We start from the raw sequence: 20,238 nt of genomic DNA on the forward strand, positions 1-20,238 counted from the left end.
ATTTGATTGGATTAAATGCATACAGTATGTATGTATGTATATATATATATATATATATATATATATATATATATATATATATATATATATATATATATATATATATATATGTATACAGTGTATATAGATGATAGTCTTTATTGATCCCATAGAGAAAATTGTTCTCTGCATTCAACCAATCAGAGTCCATTTGTGGCTGTCCAAGGACCACACTACAGGAGTACTGACCCTGTGACAGGCTTCAGGACTGGGCTCACTAACATTGTTTGGTCAATCTCTGTGAGTCCTGCAGTCCTTTTCTTTACTCGAGGGTTTGGATACAGGAAGGTATAGGAAAGTTGACTCTGTGGAGGGAATAAAGTTCAGACTACTATGCTACAATGACAACTCTAAAATAAATGGGGAATAATCCAAATGAAAGATTGATCAAGTTGTAAACATGTGGTGGCCTTATACTGAGACCGGTCTTTTGAGACGTCTGAGGTAAACCTGAACTCCAGGTTTCAAAACATCCTTTTAGAAAACTAGTTTACTTCACATGACAGACACTACACCCAAGTTTCTGTTTCACACATTTTATTTCTGACAAGCAAGTTAAATTGAGGGGATAACTCATCAATTAAGTTTTATACCTCCTTCCCATTGTTGAAGTAAGAAACAGATCCTGACTGACTTCAGTGTACCTCATACAAATGTTTCTGACAGCAAAGCAGTTGTAGAGTTTTCTGGGGGCTCAGGTGTAGACTTGATGGGTGTCTGGGTCTTTTTCTTTGCATCTGATGAGTTCATTTTGCGCCTTTTGTCTACGGGGAATAATTTCGACACAACATTAGAGGAATTCTGGGTCTTGTTAAAGGAAGGTGGTGTGATGTTTTGGAGTCTCTGATTCTCCTTAATAGAGGCGGTGTTTGTAGTAGTTGTAGTCTGGTTTGGCTTCCTGTATTTTGATGATGATTTGGTTGAAGTCTTTTGGGACTTCCTCTTTGGAAGACGAGATAGTCTTGTGACTCCCACCACCTTCAGTTTAATTGGGGCTTCAGATATTCCTGCCATGTTCCGTGCCTGGCAGCGATATTCACCGGCATCCTTGTATGATAACCCATTCAGGGTGATTATTGACCAGCGAACCCCAACTCGAGGAGATTCCTGCATAACTGAAACATAAAAAAAACAAAAAAAAACAGGATTGATTAGGTGGTATTTTTAAAATGGTTTCAGTGTACTTTCCATTAAAGAGAAAAGTGTGATAGATTTCTAACAGGTATTACAGTTTTACGTAGTGTGTGAGCAGGCTGGTGTATGGTTCTTCAACATGCGACTGAGGCTCCTGTTTGTTAAATTAATAACTTGTTAAATTGCCAATATGTCTTGTTTCTTCAGACTTCAATCATCCAATCCACCAAACAACACCAAACAAGAGTCAATAGCAGAATAAGCTGTTTGGCAGAGAAGATTTGGCAAATTTTTCATGGGCGCAACCCACATACTGAGCTCTGCTGCTCATCCCACAAATGCATGTTCCTTACAAATGTGGCACCATTTAAAAGGGAAATAAACAGGCTTTCCAACGGTATAAGATTTATTGCCAAGAAGCATTGTTACAACAAAGACATAATCTACCAAACACAAATTTCCTTACTGTTTGTGCTATGTTTATATATATATATATATACATATGTGTATATATATATATATATATATAGAGAGAGAGAGAGAGAGAGAGAGAGAGAGTATTCTCAATTTAAGGTTGAAGCCAAAATTAGGAAATTGCCCAAGACTATGAAACATATTTTAAGTTTTGCCATTTGATAATAGGCACTACCATGTTTGTCATTCAAAGCACCTCAACTATATTGCAGATATCCTACTGTGTAATAATATGGGGCCAGTGCTGAGACATTTGTGTTTGTCTACAAGAAAGACAAGACAGCATCACTTACAACTCTCCAGATTCCTGGGTAGCTGGTCAGAGTTCTCAAGGATGTTATCTTGGCAACAATCTGTAAAGAGAACCAAATAAGCATAGGCACTTAATAACTTTGTCATTGTATAAAAGAATACAATGACAATGTGTTTGCAGCAGTCCCATTCAGCAGCATTATAAAATCGCACATTATAAAATCTGGGCAATATATAAAAATAAAAATATATCCATAGCTATGTACTTAGAATAGAAATAGTTATGCCACAATGAATAAGTGGAGAAATAGCTTCTAGACAGTAGACAGGCCTAAATAAAAAGTTGTTGTGCAGTGAATGAATAAATACCTTATAAGCATAATAAATAAATACCTAATAAACATAATAAATACATACCTAATAAACAGAATAAATACATACCTAATAAACAGAATAAATAAATACCTAATAAGCATAATAAATAAATACCTAATAAACAGAATAAATACCTAATAAACATAATAAGTAAATACCTAATAAACAGAATAAATAAATACCTAATAAACAGAATAAATACATACCTAATAAACAGAATAAATACCTAATAAACAGAATAAATACATACCTAATAAGCATAATAAATAAATAAATACCTAATAAACATAATAAATACATGCCTAATAAACAGAATAAATACCTAATAAACATAATAAGTAAATACCTAATAAACAGAATGAATAAATACCTAATAAACAGAATAAATACATACCTAATAAACAGAATAAATACCTAATAAACATATTAAATACATACCTAATAAACAGAATAAATACCTAATAAACAGAATAAATACATACCTAATAAACAGAATAAATATATGCCTAATAAACATAATAAATACCATATAAACTTAATAAATAAATACCTTATAAACATAATAAATACATACCTAATAAACATAATAAATACCTAATAAACTTAATAAATAAATACATGATAAACATAATAAATAAATACCTAATAAACATAATAAATACATACCTAATAAACAGAGTAAATAAATACCCAATAAACAGAATAAATACATACCTAATAAACATAATAAATGGTAAATTGTTTTGAAAGTTTGTCCACAGCTTTGGAGAAGAAGCTGTTTCTGAGTTTGTTTGACCGTGTGAGTGGTTCTGAGTGTGCCTGAGGGGAGGGTGGTGAACGTTGAATGTCCCGGATGTGATGTGATTCTGATGGATAAGGCCCATTTGTAACATAACTCAACTGATGTTCAGATGTTAATATGACTTTGTCAACAGAGAGTGACCCTGGATTGCTTACCAGCGTAGGCTGAGGTTTTGATCCAGGTCAGGGTTGGTGTAGGGTAGCCAGTGGCATCACAGCGAAGGATTACGTTGCTGCCCAACGGAGAGATGACTCTGGTGGCTGCAGGCTGGACTGAAGGCCTCATACAGCGGGACAGCTCAGCCTGGGTCAGCAGTATCCCGGACTGCCCCAGAGTCCTGCTGCATATCAGCAGCTGGTCCATGAGGACTACAGGACTCCCCAGGGACATGGACAAGGACATCACCATGGAGATCTGGCAGTCACACAACCAGGGGTTGTCATGGAGACCTGGGTATTCAGGACAGTTTGGCTTGTTTACATCATCCTCCTGGTTGACATGTGTCATGAAACTTCCCTGAAGTCAATCAGGTGGTCGTAATGGCAGGTTTTACATTCTACAATGATTTAATCCATAACCATTATCATTGCTTTTCAGTAGTGCTTTTCCTTTAAAGCTATAGTCTGTAACTTTTTTTTGGTTATATTTGCTAAAATTGTCATTATGATCTGACAGTAGAATGTGATACAGGTCAGCTGTGTAAAAATCCACTGTCTCAGGGAGCAGCGGGATTTGCAAAGACTGAAGAGCGACCCAGAGTTAGCCACTTTTCTGCTGGACAAGTTAGTACCATTGCTTGATATAAGTTTCATTCTATGTTTTAACCACAAGGCTATGGTGGCGGTGGTTACAGTAATACTCACAATAGCGCACATCGCCAATGTTGCAGCCAAGCTAAGTAGCTTGTTGCTAAATCTAGCTTGTTAGCTTGTATGCTAACTCCGGTGTTTAGCTTTGTCTGTATGACTACTGGTTAGCAAAAGTGTCTTTCAAGTGACCGGGCAGTTATAATATTAGTTTGTGTTCAGTACGCTCTGAGTTGGTTGAATTAGTTTAGAGAAATAACATTACTCATGCTCCAGAGAGACAGCATGGTGATGATGATTACCTGAATGATTACCTGGTAACTCTGTCTACCGCGATGTGAGGAATAGTGTTTGTTGCTCTGGATATCTACAGTGACTCGCCTGAGGCACTCATCATTGTAATTTAGCTGTATTGATCAGAAATAGAACAATCAGGGCGTATTTTGTTGCCAATGCCCTAACAAAGCAATGAGCATTCAACCCGACGTGCAAGCTATTTTAACCTGAACAACATTAGTTTTCGTTAGCGAGTTTTCTCCCCGATTTATGTGTGCTTTTGCTCACTCCGCTAAATTAACTCATAATCACTGTTGTACTTATTTGCGAGAGTGTTTGTTTTGTTTTGTTTGTTGAATGCGCCATCTTGGTTATCTCGCGTCCTCCGTTACCATCGTTACAAGCGTGCTCATGCACAGCAGTCTCCTCTGTGGGGAGGGGCTTTGAAGGCAGGGCTGCAGCGCAGCAGAGAGGAAGAAGGAGGGACCCGGGAGCTGTATCATTCAAATATTCTGGCTAAGTCCACTCTTTTCTCAAAACTCCAGACTGCAGCTTTAAATTAGTCTCTACCAAAGACATTATATAACTGAAACTGATAACAGTGATGTCTGCTCACTGTCCATGTGGGGCATTGAAATGTTAGCTTTATAGACACTCTACCAAGTTGAGCCAAAAATAGATAAAGATTTGGTTGTAACAAGAGGTTTCTCTAAATTGGAGGTTTGGAAGATTATTCATTAAATAATTTGTAATCATTGCATCATCTACCAACTCCTAGGAGAGAGAATAAATGTTTGGTTTAGTGAAGTGTATGTCACGGTGCTACTGTGGCAGTCAGGCTGTTTTCTGTTGTTTTGTGTTTTCTCCCCTATCTGCCTTTTCCCCCTCCCTTCTCCCTCACCTGCTCCTTTTCCTGTGTGCGTGTGTGTGTGTGGCCGTGGCGGCAGTGTCTGCAGCAGCAGAGAGGAGCACCTGTCTCTCATCAGCTCATCATCCTTTGGCTGTACTACCCTGGTCTCTCCACTACTCTGGTGCCATCCCGTATGAACCTCCAGTGCCATTTTGTTCTGCTTCCTGCTCCACCCGCTCACCTCAGTTCCTCCATGCTGCCTCCAGCCAACCCTGCCTGCCTGCCTACCTGCCTGCTTGCCAGCCTGGTCTTCTCATCCGCATTTCCCTCAAAGAGAACTCTGTTGCAAAATAAAATCCTATACTCCCTGACTTCCTGCCTCCGATCTCTGCATTTGGGTCCTAAGAAAAACCCCACCGTAACAGAAACTCCTGGCCAAATGGACCCAGCGGAGACCAAACACATGCACCATGGCATCACCTCTCAAGGGGTCATGGTTGGACACCACGAGCAGACACTCCGGGAAGTGATGAATGCACTTCGTGGCCTGACCTCCAGCGTTACTCAACTGGGACCAGGTGTGCACTCAACTATCCTACGTCGCTGCTGAAACCAACCCCTCAGCTCCACCTGCTGCACCCTCACCTGCACCTATGGCTATTCCCTCTTCCGCACGTGAGCCATTCATCCCCATTCCAGCTAGGTTTTCCGGTGAGTTAGGTTGTTGTGAGCAATTTTTACACCAATGTTCATTAGTTTTTGACCAGCAGCCCTGCACTTACTCCACTGACGGAGCTAAAATTGCTTTTGTTAAAAGCTTATTGTGTGATAGGAATTCTCAGTGGGCAGTAGCTGCCTCTAAATCGCAGGCACCCTTGTGGGGAAGTAGGTATCTAAACGGCTGCTTTCTCTGAAGCAAGGGACAGACTCTGTAGCTAACTTTGTGATAGATTTCAGAATCTTAGCGGCAGAGAGTGAGTCAAGCAACCATCTTTTCGAAACTGGACCTACATAATGCTTACCATCTGGTGCGCATCCGTGAGAAGGACGTGTGGAAGACACTTTGAACTTAATTTCTGTTTTCTTCTGAAACGAGCTACGATTGCTGTGTGTGTGGACTGTACACTTGCTTACTCACAGTTGCGGGATGATTTCCACCGCCTGGAGTCAGAAATCCATGAAAGGGATCAGCTGATCGATGGCTATGTCTCCATAGCTATTGCCCAGGCAAAGCGTATTTCATACATGCAGTCTTCCACTTTTACTGCCCCAGCAGCTCCGTTGCCCACCTCCCTGATGGTGGATGCCTCAGACACCAGAGTTGGAGCAGTGTTGTCTCAGCGATCCCCTGCATACCAGAAGCTTCATCCCTGCGTTTTCTTTTCTTCTTTTCTTTTCCAGCCGAGAGAAATTATGATGTGGGTAATCAGGAGCTGTTAGCCATCGTCCTCGCCCTCAAGGAATGGAGACACTGGCTTGAAGGAGCAGCTCATCCTTTCCTCCTGTGGACCGACCATAGGAATCTCACCTATCTTCACTCGGCCAAGCGGTTGAACTCTCGCCAGGCTCGTTGGGCGTTGTTCCTGGGTCGTTTTCATTATACCCTCACCTAACGCCCCAGCTCCAGGAACACCAGTTCTCCCTCTCCGATGACTAAATTGCCAATGAACTCATCGTACCCCCCAAGTGTGTGGTGGCTGCAGCCAGGTGGGACGTGGAGCACTCCATCCTGACGGCGCAGTGCACTCAACCTCCCCCGAGTGACTGTCCACCCAGCTGTATGTTTGTCCCGGACTCTACCAGGTCCCAAGTGCTCCAATGGGGGCACTCATCTAAATTGGCATGTCACCCAGGTTTTCAAAGAACCTTATCCCCCATCGATCAGCATTTTTTGGTGGCCCACATTATACGCTGACACCAAGGAGTTCATCTTTGTCTGCTCCATCTGTGCCCGCAGCAAAGCCTCCCATCTTGCTCCTGCCGGCCTGCTACGACCACTGCCTGTGCCTCACCGACCCTGGTCCCACTTCGCCGTGGATTTCGTCACGGGTCTGCAGCTTTACTCTACAGGTTCTCTAAAGCTGTACATTTTGTTCCTCTGCCTAAACTCCTGTCTGCTTTAGAGACCGCTAACCTGCTAGTCCTCCATGTCTTCAAGCTCCACGGGATCCCTATGGACATTGTGTCGGACAGGGGACCACAGTTTATTTCCCAGGTCTGGAGGACTTTTTGCCAAGCAATCAATGCATCGGTCAGTCTCTCCTCGGGCTATCACCCGCAGTCCAACGGACAGACGGAGCGGGCAAACCAGGACTTGGAGTCTGCGCTGTGTTTCTGCCAGATATCCGTCTCCTGGTCCCCTCATCTTCCCTGGGTTGAATATGCACACAACTCCCTGGTCAGTTCTGCCACAGGTATGTTGCCATTCATGGCAGCTAACAGCTTCCAACCTTCTCTTGTTTCCCGAGCAGGAAGCTGATGTGGCGGTTCCATCCGTCCAGGACCACCTGCAGAGGTGTGGCCAGGATTGGCAGGGTACCCGCTCTGCCCTCCTCCGTTCAGCTGCACGGAACCAATGCCTGGCGGAAAGACACTGCACAGCAGCCCCTACCTACACCCCGGATCAAAAAGTATGGCTCTCATCCAAGGATCTTCCAATCCAAACAGACTCCCGTAAGTTGGCACCCAGGTATATTGGCCCATTTGAGACCGTCAAAATGAATAATCCTGCAGTGGCCTGACTCAAACTCCCTCCAGCACTCAAGGTGCACCCCTCCTTTCATGTGTCACTGCTTGAGCCCGTTTCATCCAGCCCATTGATCAGTGACAAACAGACTGACCAACATGTTCTCACTCCCAAGTTATCAAATACAGCAGCTTGATCAGTGGCCTAAAGCTTTAACCTTTGACTCTCTACCTACCCCTCTGGTGCCAGTTTTGGACTTTGTGATTAACACGCATTAACACGTGATGTGCAACGTCGGTTAGACTTTCAAAATAAAGCTTGCTGACAAACACTTCACTTATTATGACATATCATGACTTTTTTTACTATTATTAACCTTGTGAAACTGTCACATTTTGGTTAGGTGTAGGCACCTAATGTACTTGGTTGTGTTTAGGAAAAGATCATATTTGGGTTAAAATAACTATGGTAACATAAGTTACATCATTTAGGTACATTAACTTACTAATGGAACGTGACTCAAAAACAAATCACTCTTGACTCGTGGTCACAAATAAGATACAAACCCTGGACATCAGACGGAAAGTCCACTGTATGACCCATCCAACAACTTGATACTACTGCACCAGAGGGGTGCTTCAACAGGTGACACTATAGGGGTAACTACAGTGTCAAACCTAGACGCGTAGAGCAACTGACCAGGCTGCTGTATTTGAAGATAGTCTCATATTAACAGGTCCAATATGGGTTGAAAGCACATCGGTAGACCCTCATTTACGCTTCTCTCATGTATCTGAGGATCACACTGCCCTGCATTAGGCTAAACTATAATGAAAGTTGATGGGCTCTCGTTCACATGCACACACTGTCACACGTCCTCATTATCTCCTTGCAGTTTTCATGCTTGACTTCATTGTTGTTGCCTGACTAGCTGCTGCTGACTGGTGGCTGCTGCTGACTGGTGGCTGCTTTGACATATGGTATGTTGGAGTTCAAATTTTCTATCAGTTGTAGTTGTAGTGTAAAACATTATGAAATTAGTGTAAATGTTGGTAACTATTAGATATAAAATATTCTGATCATATAAATTAATACAAACACCATGAATGTATGAGTATGATGTCATTATATAGACTAAATTTCTTTCAGCGTCCCCATCCCTGACAAGTTCCAGAGTTGGGAACCCTAACCAGAGTTGATTGTTGGCAGCCCAACCCATCAACTCTATAAGTAACTCTTTAACATGGATGTCCACTTGGCCTTACTTGACTAAAGCTTTATTTGTCTGACAGATATTGACACATTGCATCCCTGTCTTTGCTGATCTAAACCAAGTGTAGCTGCTTCAGACAGCAATAGAATATAATGTGTCTTTATTGCTCCAAAACATACTGTACCCAAAATTCTTCTTTGAACTGGTCCGTCCTGTTGTCCTGGGAGAGGAAACCAAAGGTCCAGCAGCTCAGCGGGTAATATAGTCAGCCTGTAAGGGGAGAAGAGGAGAGGAGGAGGAGGAGGAGAGGAGTTACTGCTACTTAAAAACACATCTCTAGAAATAACACAGCTCTGTAGCGTATCATATCTCTGTCTACATACATCAGTAAGCAAAATGATTGTGTGATATCTGGACACACCTGTTGCTGGACAGGTCGAGGTAGGTGATGTTGGGGAGAAACAGAGAGGCGTGGGCAGGGAGGATGGACAGACGGTTGTTGTGGAGACCCAGAGTCTGGAGGCGGGGCATGTCCCTGAGCCCCTCCCAGGGGAAGGATGTCAGGAAGTTTCCATCCAGACGCAACTCTCGTAGGGTCTTCAGGTTGACAAAGCTGCTGGGATGGATGGATGTGATGGAATTGTAGGTCAGCCACAAGTACCGCAGCTCTGCCAGGTTGTAGAAGGCTGCACGGGGTACCCTGGAGATCAAGGTCTTCTCTAGACGCAGCTTGACTGTGTCAGCTGGGACATTAATGGGAACAGCTGAGATTCCGGGGTCACTGCACTGGACCATCACAAACCTGTAAGGCCTGAAGTTTGGATGAATAAACATAAACATGTTTATTTTCTGAGTGTAGTCATTCACTGAAATTGATTGTGTTCTAGCTTTATATTCTGAAAGATGACACTAAAATACCACCATTGTCAATACAAACACAATTCTGTTTGCCTGATAAAAAAGATTGTATGGAAGCTTGAATGTGCCACAGAAATATATATATATATATATATATATATATATATATATATATATATATATATATATATATATATATAAAATACATTTATTTAATACCATGAGGAGTATTCATGGTAAACAAACACAGATCTGTCACATTTTTAGTTATCTTACCAAAATGCATGCCTCTGTTTTCTTAAAACCCGTATGTTTTCCACCTACTCCGCTCTTGCTCTTCTATTTTATTGAATGCCACAGAGTAGTCGTACGAGCTGCTGCTCTGTGGGTTACACTTTTAGGGGGTACACTGATAAGAACAGTGTTTCAATCAAATAAATCAAATGAGAACTGCAAACATTCAATTATTCTTGTGATTCTATTTTTTTTCCTTTGGCATTTATGCTTTGTTTGTGATAATGATAGCTGGAGAGAGACGGGAAAGGCGGGGGATGACATGCAACAAATGGTCTTGTGCTCCTCTCGAGCCCAGGCCGCTCAAATGATTTGCATTTTATATGACAATTAAGATGTATATTTTAAAAGGCAAAATAAATATTTAAATGTAAACAATAAATACAATGAATACATTGATTACATGCTTCCTTGGCTGAAGAAAATATTCCTTAAAAGACAATTACAATTATTCATGCATTCATTCATTATCCATAACTGCTTATACTTTACATTGAATACATTTTTAAAAATCACTTTCTGTGTTTCTTAACTTAAAGAATTATTAATTTATTACAATCACTGAAAAGATGACATTACAATATTTCTGGTGACACCACTCAGCCTCCATAAGTGAGGATGTGATCAGCATGTCAATGTACAGTCATTCATTCTGCATGATCTTTCATTCAAACTCAACAGTATATGAAGTTGTATAATAACACTGTCTCAACACGTGTAACTGTTAGAATGACTGTTGTCAGCCTGTATTCAGTTTGGTTACTACAGTCTGTCCCTGTGGATGTGATGCACTATAATGTGAACACTGTAAACCAGTGTGTACGGAGCAGACAATATATAGCAATATTGCAATATGACATAGCATCTAGTGACAAATGATTTAGTTATAAGCAAATCTGTGAATGATGACATCACCATATTTACTTTACTGGTTCCAATGCCTGAATAATTTGGTAATTCTCAAATTATAACAAGCTGTAATGAGTTATGCTCACGTAGAAACAAATCACACACAGATGAGAATGAAGTGGCCTCACTCAACCTGAGCTCTGCTATTCCACTGTTCCCATACGAGCAGGCACATGAAGCTGGACAGGAGCGGACCGCCAACAGACCAGACTGCAAGACTTGAACGAGGAGCAGCAGAAACATCCTTCAACAGACAAACCCTGTTCTCAGAAAGGCCATTTGTTTCTCCATATTCCCAGTCCTCTCCAGTCTGAGGTTGTGTCTACAGAGCAGAATGAAACTGAATCCCAGATTAGCTGGGATTACACTGCTTACAAGCGGCATGTAATCCCACGCCTCACTGTCAGAATAACAAATCACAACATCAGGGCCATGCGGCCCAATCCTTTTTGGACCTTGACAATAAACTTACCACACCATCCACGCTGTGGAGGATTTCATATTGAGCATTATACATCACACAACAGTTTAAGGCATCAGTGTATTTAGTTAGATTTATCATCTGAAAGCTGCTCTGAATTGTAAGTTCCTGTAACTAATTATCTGAAGGCTTCACAGAAAAGTGAAAAATAGTGTTTCAGTATTTCTGATAGGACATGAATGCCATATGATATGTCTCATATCAGTCACCAGGAGTGATCAAACAATAGCTGCTGCCCTGTTCAGGGGCTGCATACACAGCTTTGTCCTCCAGAAGACGACCAGGCTGACCCTGATTTTTAAAGTTCCATGAGTTCACAGTATTTTCACTTCAAATCATGATAGACACTTCCACGTATCTGATTAAAACCATCCAACAATAACACGCCGTTAACTGTGAGGGAGATACAGACAAGACTGTGGTGGAAATTCTTATTTAGAAGTGAACAAATAAAAGATGAATCACAAAAGGTTGTCTCTGTGAAATTTTAATGAAGTGCCATAATAAAAGTGAAGAGTAAACAGAGTCAACCAATTTCAGCTGAAAGGCCAGCCCCACACCAGGGCACTCTGGGTGAGACTGACCTTGAGTCTTAGAGACAGTCACAGTTTATAGCACACTGAGAGATACACTGAGAAAGGGCAATTTCACAAAACAATATCCAGCTGGCCAGACGACAAGCATCCGGGGAGCACAGAGTGCTACTATGCACAAACACTTTCCCATAAATCAGTGAGGTCACTGTTCAAAAGTAAGTCAAACAGTTCACACTCAGGCCAGCTCATAATTCAAAGTGCTATAAGGTGTAATAAACCGTAAGGTCATAGGTCAACAAGCGAGTGACATGCTTATGCCACTTACGTTACTTGGTGTGAGTTACATCACGTACAGAACTTCGGCTGTTTAAGTTACAAGACTGAATGTAGTTATTTAAACCCAAAGTTTGATCTTTCCCTAAAGCTAACCTAACCAAACCACGATTGTTAGTATCAGTACACAATGTTGTAATATGTGAACTGTTTGTGAGCAAGCTTTATTTGTATAACTGGAAGTTGCATATAATACATGAATGTCTAAATTACCCGCAATGTTTCATAATGGGACCGTGTTAAACAACATCAATATATATTGTTAATGGATTACTTTTCCATTGTTTCCTCTCGTGGGCAGCAGTACTCCCATCGTTTTGATTTTCTGCAGAACCGCCCATTATCATGGAGTCTTCCCCCAGGGTCCAACACCTGCCGCCACAGTCACGCTCTGCCCACAACTGACCCACCTGGAGAAGGTTTAAGAGTAAATGTGTTGAGCTGATTCATTTAGACGCTTACATTAAAAAGTCACACTGAATAACAATAATAATAAGCTTATGGCAGGTGCCAGACTCTCACTGCTCTGTGTGGCAGTGTCAGGTGTAATTTAAATGGTTAATGGACCGTATTTATACATCACTTTTCACAGTCACCCCTTTTATTGAAGGAGATGCTTCCTGTGCATTACATTGTGAAAATCAGCTGCATGTATCATGACTAGGTGACGACAAACGTATGGACTCAAAAGCAGAGTTCAGATTTAAGTAAAAGTCTTTACTTAGCAAGGTTCCGTACACAGGTGGTCAGTCAGAGAAGGCAAACAAATCCAGCAGGGATCAGGCAGAGACGGGTCGAGGAAAACAGGCAGGAGTCAAAAACCAATAAACACTCAATCCCTGGAAATAAGGCTGGACCGCTTAATACGGAGACAAAAGACGGACTGGCAACGGACAGGGAAACACAGGGACTATATATACACCAGAGAGAACAGGTAATAGGGAACAGGTGAATGTAATCAGGGCGGGGGAAGACAATCATGGTGGAGGGAGAACCCCAGGAAAGGTAAATACTACAAAATAAAACAGTGGAAGACAGTGGAAAACATAAACTATAACACAGAGCAAGACATGACAGCATGACAATCTGCTGTAATTTTTCCCTGGACATCTGTAGCAGTGTGCAAATTTTGAGGGGAGGAAGAGGAGGCTCTAGCAGGCCCGTCAGTTCAGCTTATCAGAACTGGTGTGAAAGTGGAGGGAAATCATTTGGGTCTAGGGTCTTGGTTCCTTTCTGCTCCTGATAAATCCTGAGCTCCATGCTGCTTCCTCTGGAGAGTATCCTCTGTCCTTTCCTGTTAATAACTGCGGCTTTTAGTTTTGTTGCCACAATGTTTGCTACAGTGACATGACAGTGACCCTGCTATGTACATGAAACCATTTAAATGACTGAAAGCAGTCTCTGTAATCATTAAAGCACAGTGTATGGTTGTTGTGAACCTGCCTATGAAGGTGCATCTTCCTATATGAATACCCTCTATATAGCAGGTAACACACTGTGAGATCAGGGGCCCATCTTATTACTGCAAACGCTTTCTGCTGCCTCAAGATGTGCCAGCAAAGCTCCTGATCTCACCTCATTTTAAGACCACCAGTCTAAAACTAGCTGGAATAAGATGAGCCCTGATGCTGCAGGTCATGTTATACATATGTTCCTCATTAAAGATGAATTATTTCACCCACCCACACCTCACCCTCTATTAATCAGAATTTAGAGCAATAGAGCATTTTTGCTCATAGACAGAGAGATTTGTTGTCATCATCTGAGTCAAACTGTAGAAGGACATGACTGTCTGTCTGTGTGTCTCAACCTGAGCATGAAGTACAACTTCATCAGATCGTGTAAATGAGACATAACAAAGGAGCTTAAACTAATTTTGTTTTGAAACCACTTTTGAAAAATGTCAAATAAATTAACTCTGACCTTGAATTAATGTAAATTAAAAGGAACATGCTTGATTTAAAAAGTGGTAAATACAATTTCCTGAGCATGAACACTGCAGACCTGAACACTGCAGACCTGAACAACACAGACCTGAACAACACAGACCTGAACACTGCGGACCTGAACAACACAGACCTGAACACTGCAGACCTGAACAACACAGACCTGAACACTGCAGACCTGAACAACACAGACCTGAACAACACAGACCTGAACACTGCAGACCTGAACAACACAGACCTGAACAACACAGACCTGAACACTGCAGACCTGAACAACACAGACCTGAACAACACAGACCTGAACACTGCAGACCTGAACAACGCAGACCTGAACACTGCAGACCTGAACAACGCAGACCTGAACAACACAGACCTGAACACTGCCTGCTGGGACGAGCCCAACGGTTCTCAGCTGTCCTAAATGCAGCAGGTTCAATACACAGGACATTGGTAAGCTGCGGAAGTTCCCAGCTGTCCTGAACGCAGCAGTATTATTGCGTGATGACGGTTGTTGAGCTCACTCGACTCAGCAGGACCGCGCGTGCGCCTGCAGGGCGGACATCGGGACGAGCATCAAACAGTTCGGTCGCATGTTTGGATCCTTAAAAGTTACCGTCAGCGGACCAGCTGTAAAATGTCTTCTGCGACGCCGCTTGGAAACGAGCAGCATGTTTTTCGTCGACGTGATTTAGAAGAGCTGCCGTCAGAAACCCAGAGGAGATGGTCTGCTGCCCAACCGGTCCACGGTCCAAGATACACCGGACTACAGCCGCAGCCACACCGGGTGAGCACAAGTACAGTCAGGAGCTAGCTGTAGCCTTTTATTAGATATGAAACCACAGGGACTCATGGTAGGACTGGTTTCACTGTGCGCTGAGCTCAGACCCTGGTAGTCAGAGACCCTGGTGGTTAGAGACCAGGTAGTCAGAGACCTGGGACCGAGTCTGTCTGCTGACCAACTGTGAAGTGTTCAGTTAGCAGTTGTCTGAGTAACAAACACTCAGACCAGCAGCCAACAGCTCAACTCAACTGTGTAATACCGCAGAGTTTCTTTTCAAAACAAGAGATAATATCTGAAGGAGCCTGAAGTACACACGTGTCAGGTTATAGATCAGCCCGATAGATTAGATTAGATAGACTTTATTTATCTCATAACAGGGAAATTAACTTGTTACAACAGCTCAAGACGCAACAAGTACAGGAAAAAGAGTCAAATACACATAAAGTTAAATAGAAAATAAATAGAAAGAAATACATTATTTACAACACATGTAGATAACACATACAGTATAATCCAGTGAGGTCATCTCTCCTTCTCTGTTCATGTGTATACATATAAATATATATATATACATATACATATATACATATAAACTTTCGGTCTGTGCCAAACAATAATGTTTTCTTATATGTGGAGAACAACATGTAGTCCAGGACGTCTCTGCAGCACCACAGTGCTTCATCACACCTTTGACCTTTATCATAAGATTGCAGCTCCTGAGATTTGGATATTACCCTCGGCCATATAGTGGTCTTGATACTGTAATCGTGCAGCCCTAGTGGGAAGATAAGCAGTCATGACGATGAATTATCAAACTGAGTTTGAGTAAAGTTAGTAAGTACTGACAGTTCTCACCACACCTGAAGGATTTGACTACTATTCACAGGTAATTGACTGCAAACACAAAACAGTGTCAGTCACTGCACAGTCACTGCACATTGCAGGGAAACAGGCACTCTGGTACTTACAGTGCATTCTGGGAATTGTCTGAGGAGATAAGGCTTTAATGAGGAAGTCACTGTAATTACTGTTGTCTGACTTGTGCTGCTCACGTCAGCATCAGGAGCTGAGTGATGTGTTTCTATGAAAGCTTTCTGTTACTGGACATGACAGGTTATATAAAGAGATCATACTGTATATGACAGAAGATTTAAATAAGGCTAGACTACATAACATAGGCTGATCATATAGTTAACCACGTGTTAGACAGTGAGTCTTTGTAAGGATTTAACTAATTCTACTAATAATATAATAAGACTAATTCTGATTTTAAGAGAGGGAGAAAATCACCGGGTCGCCCAATTTTTGAGCTGAAATGAAAATAGACCTTTTCTATGTGGATTCTGCACCGATTATAAAAAATGTTAGGAGTTAATTTTAACTGAGATCATATGTATCAACCATTGATATGAAAAGCAACTAGCAACTTTATGCTCCACTTCTGAACTGTTATTTGAATGAATGTAACTCAATCAGAACAAGAAGGAGCTGTTAGATTAATCTGCAGGTGACCAGCTGCACACAGTGAGGTGACCAACTTCCTTTCCCTTATTCACATTATCAGGTTCCCTATTTGCATCAGGTTTAAACCCCAAACATTATCAAACAGGCGCTTTGTTTTTCGCTTTGACGACGAAGTGAAGGGGAATGTGACTCTGCTGCTGGCCCTACTGCTGCTGCCTGTGGCAGGTTTTTAATTGTCCTTCATCCAACTAAGTCTTGATTTTAGCATATAACACCTGGAACACAATAATTAGTATTGATGGTATTGGTATTGATGCAGCTCTGTGCATTACTGATGGAGATGTTGTGCTCGTGTGGGATGGTTTTCATTCTTGAACTTTGCCTCCACAGGTTGATGGCAGCCGGACCCGACCTCGACCTCCCGCTGACCCCAGCACCACATGGCCCCATGTGGATGACCCCACCACAAGAGAGCCTCGACTGGACGACTGCGAGCGGATGGGGACTCTGTTTGGGATGCTCAACAAGTGTCTGCGGGGGATGGGCTTCAGCCAGATGTACTTTGGGGACAAAATAGTGGAGCCAGTAGTGATTGTCTTCTTCTGGCTACTGCTCTGGTTCCTGGGGATCCAGGCACTGGGACTGGTGGGAACTCTGTGTATCATCATCATCTACATCCAGAAGTAATGAGAGCTGACGATCTGAGTGGAGCCTGCTGTTTTCTTTGGCTAATGCTTACACATGCAGGACTCATGCTAATGGATGTTTAGATTGGAGTCTGCAGTGGGTCTGCACTTTTGTAGAGAGGGCTGTACTACTCATAGTGATGATGGCTTAGTGGGTTTCTAGAAAAGATTTGAAGCTTGTTCAGTCAGAAAGTCCAGAGCTGGGTCCTGGAGGTCCTCCTGGAGTAGTACCAGAAGTGCTGCTGTCTGCTGTTCTCATCATGACTTCATGGTGTTGATCAGAGAACAGGAAGACAATGAGGGGAAATGGTTTCTTTCTTTTTAAGTCAAAGGCTACAGAGTGAAGGTCAGGAGTCCCAGCACTCACAAAACACAACTGCACACATCCGTGTGTCGAGCGTTTGACTTAAAAAGAAACTAACCTGCAGGATGTTAATGTGATGTACAAGACTCCAATAATCAGTCATGACAAACAGTGTGTGGCGCTGACATGCAGTACATATGATTCTGTAAAATGTTTACTTTGTAATCTATAGTAGGAATGCAAACGATGGTGGCTGATCAATGAGGGAATGTAAATGTTATTGTTTCATAAACAGAATTTCAGCTGCTAATTTTAGGCCCTTTGAGTGGAGGGGGATGCCATCTGTAACACCTGGTTCTGTAACACCTGGTTCTGAGTGGGGATCAGACGTGAGCCACCTTGCCCCTCCATATGTCTCTCCTCTGTTCTCTGAGTTGTAGTGCCTGTGCCTGCCTGGCGACTTGCTTCTAGATGATTACCGATGACTGTTACCAGCCTGCAGTGGCACATCAGTGCCTTTCTAATGAAGGTGGAAGGACTCTTCATTTCAAGGGAACTGACAGAAATCTGAAGCACTTGTGATTTCTCACATTCATGGAAAGATAACAAAATAATAAATTGGGATAAAAGTTTTTAGTTTTGGAAACTGAATGTGTTGAACAGATACAGTCATGTTGTTACACTGGATACAAACAATGTGTGAATAGTCTTCCAGTCTGTATCTGCTAATGTGGCAGAGCTGCAGTGACACATAGTTACACCGACACACTGAACCTTCAGTTGAACCTCATGACTCATGACTGTTGTAGTTGAGTGTAATTATTAGAAAATGCCTCTTTTTAATCATCATATCTGATTGTCATCATACCCACAATCCTCTGAGGTTTTTAATGAAAGCCTTCTGAGGCTCTGGTGTTGGTTGTCCTTAAATATGATATATGTCGTCAATCACAAACATATACATCCAAAGCTAAAAGTTCACACGAGCTGAGCTAGAAGAAGCAACACTGTCTCCAGTGAGTCACCCACATACTGTTTGTGTTAGTTGTTTACAGTCACTGGCAACCTTTCTCTCCAAAGCAGGAAGTAGTGTGAATATAGATGGGGTGAATGGATGATCATAACATGTTGTTGAATGTGCTCGACACGGTTGTTTTTCTCAGCTTTAAGTCAGTGTTGACTGAGGCCACTGTGTTGGTTTAATACGAGCATCTTCAAACCAAGTTTCCTAAATTAAACCAATCATAAAAACCTACATTTGCTTTCCCCGAATAGAGGAAACAAACACCAACTGCTAACAGTCATGTGTCTGCAGACATGATCACCACTGACATATCTTAAACATCTGTTCCATCCACAATGCTTCAGTCTGATGAAAACAGTTACAGATGAATATAGATTCATTTTTAGGAGAAAAGTCAGATAAGGCAGTTGGAAAAAAGTGTTGTAGCACCTCATCTCTCAAATGTATATCTAAGAGTGTGGGAGTCTGAAGGTAGATGATTGTTTGATTTGATTTGTTCTCTTACAGTTAAACATATCTTACTCTTCTGTTATCATTGTACATTCTGACTACAGCCAAGTGTTTGGAAGGTGCAGGTGTCAAAGTTAACTGAGCTCACACTGATGCAGGAGAGCAGAGCTGGTGTCATCACCTCATTTTAAACTTTACTGCTGAGTATAAAAGGTTTCCAGGGGAAATGATGATGTACAGTATGTTCATACTGTAGCCATGCTGCATCTGTCCTTGTTTAAAGAAGGTGTAATCAATTATTCTGAACATAAATTATTGTTCACAAGGTGTTAACACTAAGACTTTTACAAGAAATATTGAATCTAATGTATTGCACTGTCTGATTAAAAGTGAGCGTTCCTACAAATGTTCTCTGGCTGTCACATTGTTTTATATCAACGTCTGCAGGAAATGTTGACACGTGATCCAGAGTGAGGTCGCTGGTCATAGTGGGTCTGTACCCTGTTTGTGTTTGTACAGTTTATTCACTGTTCGTAACTGGCTAAAAAGTTGTATCCCATTTAACAAAAATCATAAATGTTTCACATCATGTCTCACCTCTTTCCAAAGGGTCCTGTCGTGTCAGTTTGTCCCACATTTATTTCCTTTATAAAGGAGCTGGACGACTCTGGACTTGTGTGATTCATCACAGTGAACATCAGGGCCCTGTGTTTCAAACATAACATGAATCAAGAGTTCAAACAATGACCATCACTCATATGATTGGCTGAGTGCAGATCCCATGGTTGTATTTTTAATTTGCCAGATAAAATGTCTCTCACCTCATGAATATTCTACTGTGCACACATGTAATGTGCTGTATATTTAGTTATCAGGTGTTTCTTAGTGGATCAGTGTGCTCATTTCATACATTATAGTGTTTAAACAAACTCCCGTCATAATGTTCAGAGTTAAATATGTTTTGTGGTTCCATTGGTCTGATAAATGAAACTATAGTTGAGGTTAGTGCAGTTTAACGAACCTCATTAAAATCCTAATTATACTAAAATGAGATGATTTGGGTTGATGTGTTCTGGGCTTCATCCAAACAAGTGTTTGTTCTGACCCAGTTATCTCTGAAGAAGATCCAGTTTTGCAGATTTGGACTTGTTATGGCAGCAGCTCCAGAACATTTGAACTGCAGTGAACAGCTGTTAAATCCAGTCAAGTTACAAACAGTATATTTTATATTACTGGCTTTGTGTAAGGGATGAGTCACATGCAGG

The 20,238-nt window shown here is 41.7% G+C and overlaps 2 protein-coding genes across 2 annotated transcripts; one reads left to right on the plus strand and one right to left on the minus strand.

The window, feature by feature from the left end:
* Positions 1-618: 618 nt before the first annotated feature.
* lrit3b (leucine-rich repeat, immunoglobulin-like and transmembrane domains 3b) lies at positions 619-12,722 on the minus strand. The gene is made up of 6 exons (XM_073467071.1): positions 12,593-12,722; positions 9,329-9,718; positions 9,092-9,177; positions 3,232-3,525; positions 1,941-2,000; positions 619-1,154 (listed from the first exon to the last, which is right to left on the minus strand). The coding sequence occupies exons 1-6, from the start codon at positions 12,598-12,600 to the stop codon at positions 685-687; spliced, it is 1,308 nt and encodes a 435-aa protein (XP_073323172.1). The 5' UTR covers positions 12,601-12,722; the 3' UTR covers positions 619-684.
* Positions 12,723-14,814: 2,092 nt separating this feature from the next.
* fam241a (family with sequence similarity 241 member A) lies at positions 14,815-19,383 on the plus strand. The gene is made up of 2 exons (XM_073467301.1): positions 14,815-15,048; positions 16,900-19,383. Exons 1-2 carry the CDS (start codon positions 14,899-14,901, stop codon positions 17,194-17,196), a joined length of 447 nt encoding a protein of 148 aa, XP_073323402.1. The 5' UTR covers positions 14,815-14,898; the 3' UTR covers positions 17,197-19,383.
* The last annotated feature ends 855 nt before the right edge of the window (positions 19,384-20,238 follow it).

Source organism: Pagrus major, chromosome 5 (assembly GCF_040436345.1).
Source record: "Pagrus major chromosome 5, Pma_NU_1.0".
In the NCBI taxonomy this organism is placed as follows: Eukaryota; Metazoa; Chordata; class Actinopteri; order Spariformes; family Sparidae; genus Pagrus; species Pagrus major.

What these genes read in the sequence shown, in the direction of transcription:
- lrit3b (XM_073467071.1), bottom strand. An exon ending in CTCGACCTGTCCAGCAACAG is followed by an intron (nt 9,178 to 9,328) that starts GTGTGTCCAGAT and finishes CTCCCCTTACAG; the next exon opens with GCTGACTATATTACCCGCTG. An exon ending in ACCCAGGAATCTGGAGAGTT is followed by an intron (nt 1,155 to 1,940) that starts GTAAGTGATGCT and finishes TTTATGTTTCAG; the next exon opens with TTATGCAGGAATCTCCTCGA.
- fam241a (XM_073467301.1), top strand. Translation starts at nt 14,899, where the DNA reads ATGTCTTCTGCGACGCCGCTTGGAAACGAGCAGCATGTTTTTCGTCGA. An exon ending in TACAGCCGCAGCCACACCGG is followed by an intron (nt 15,049 to 16,899) that starts GTGAGCACAAGT and finishes TTGCCTCCACAG; the next exon opens with GTTGATGGCAGCCGGACCCG.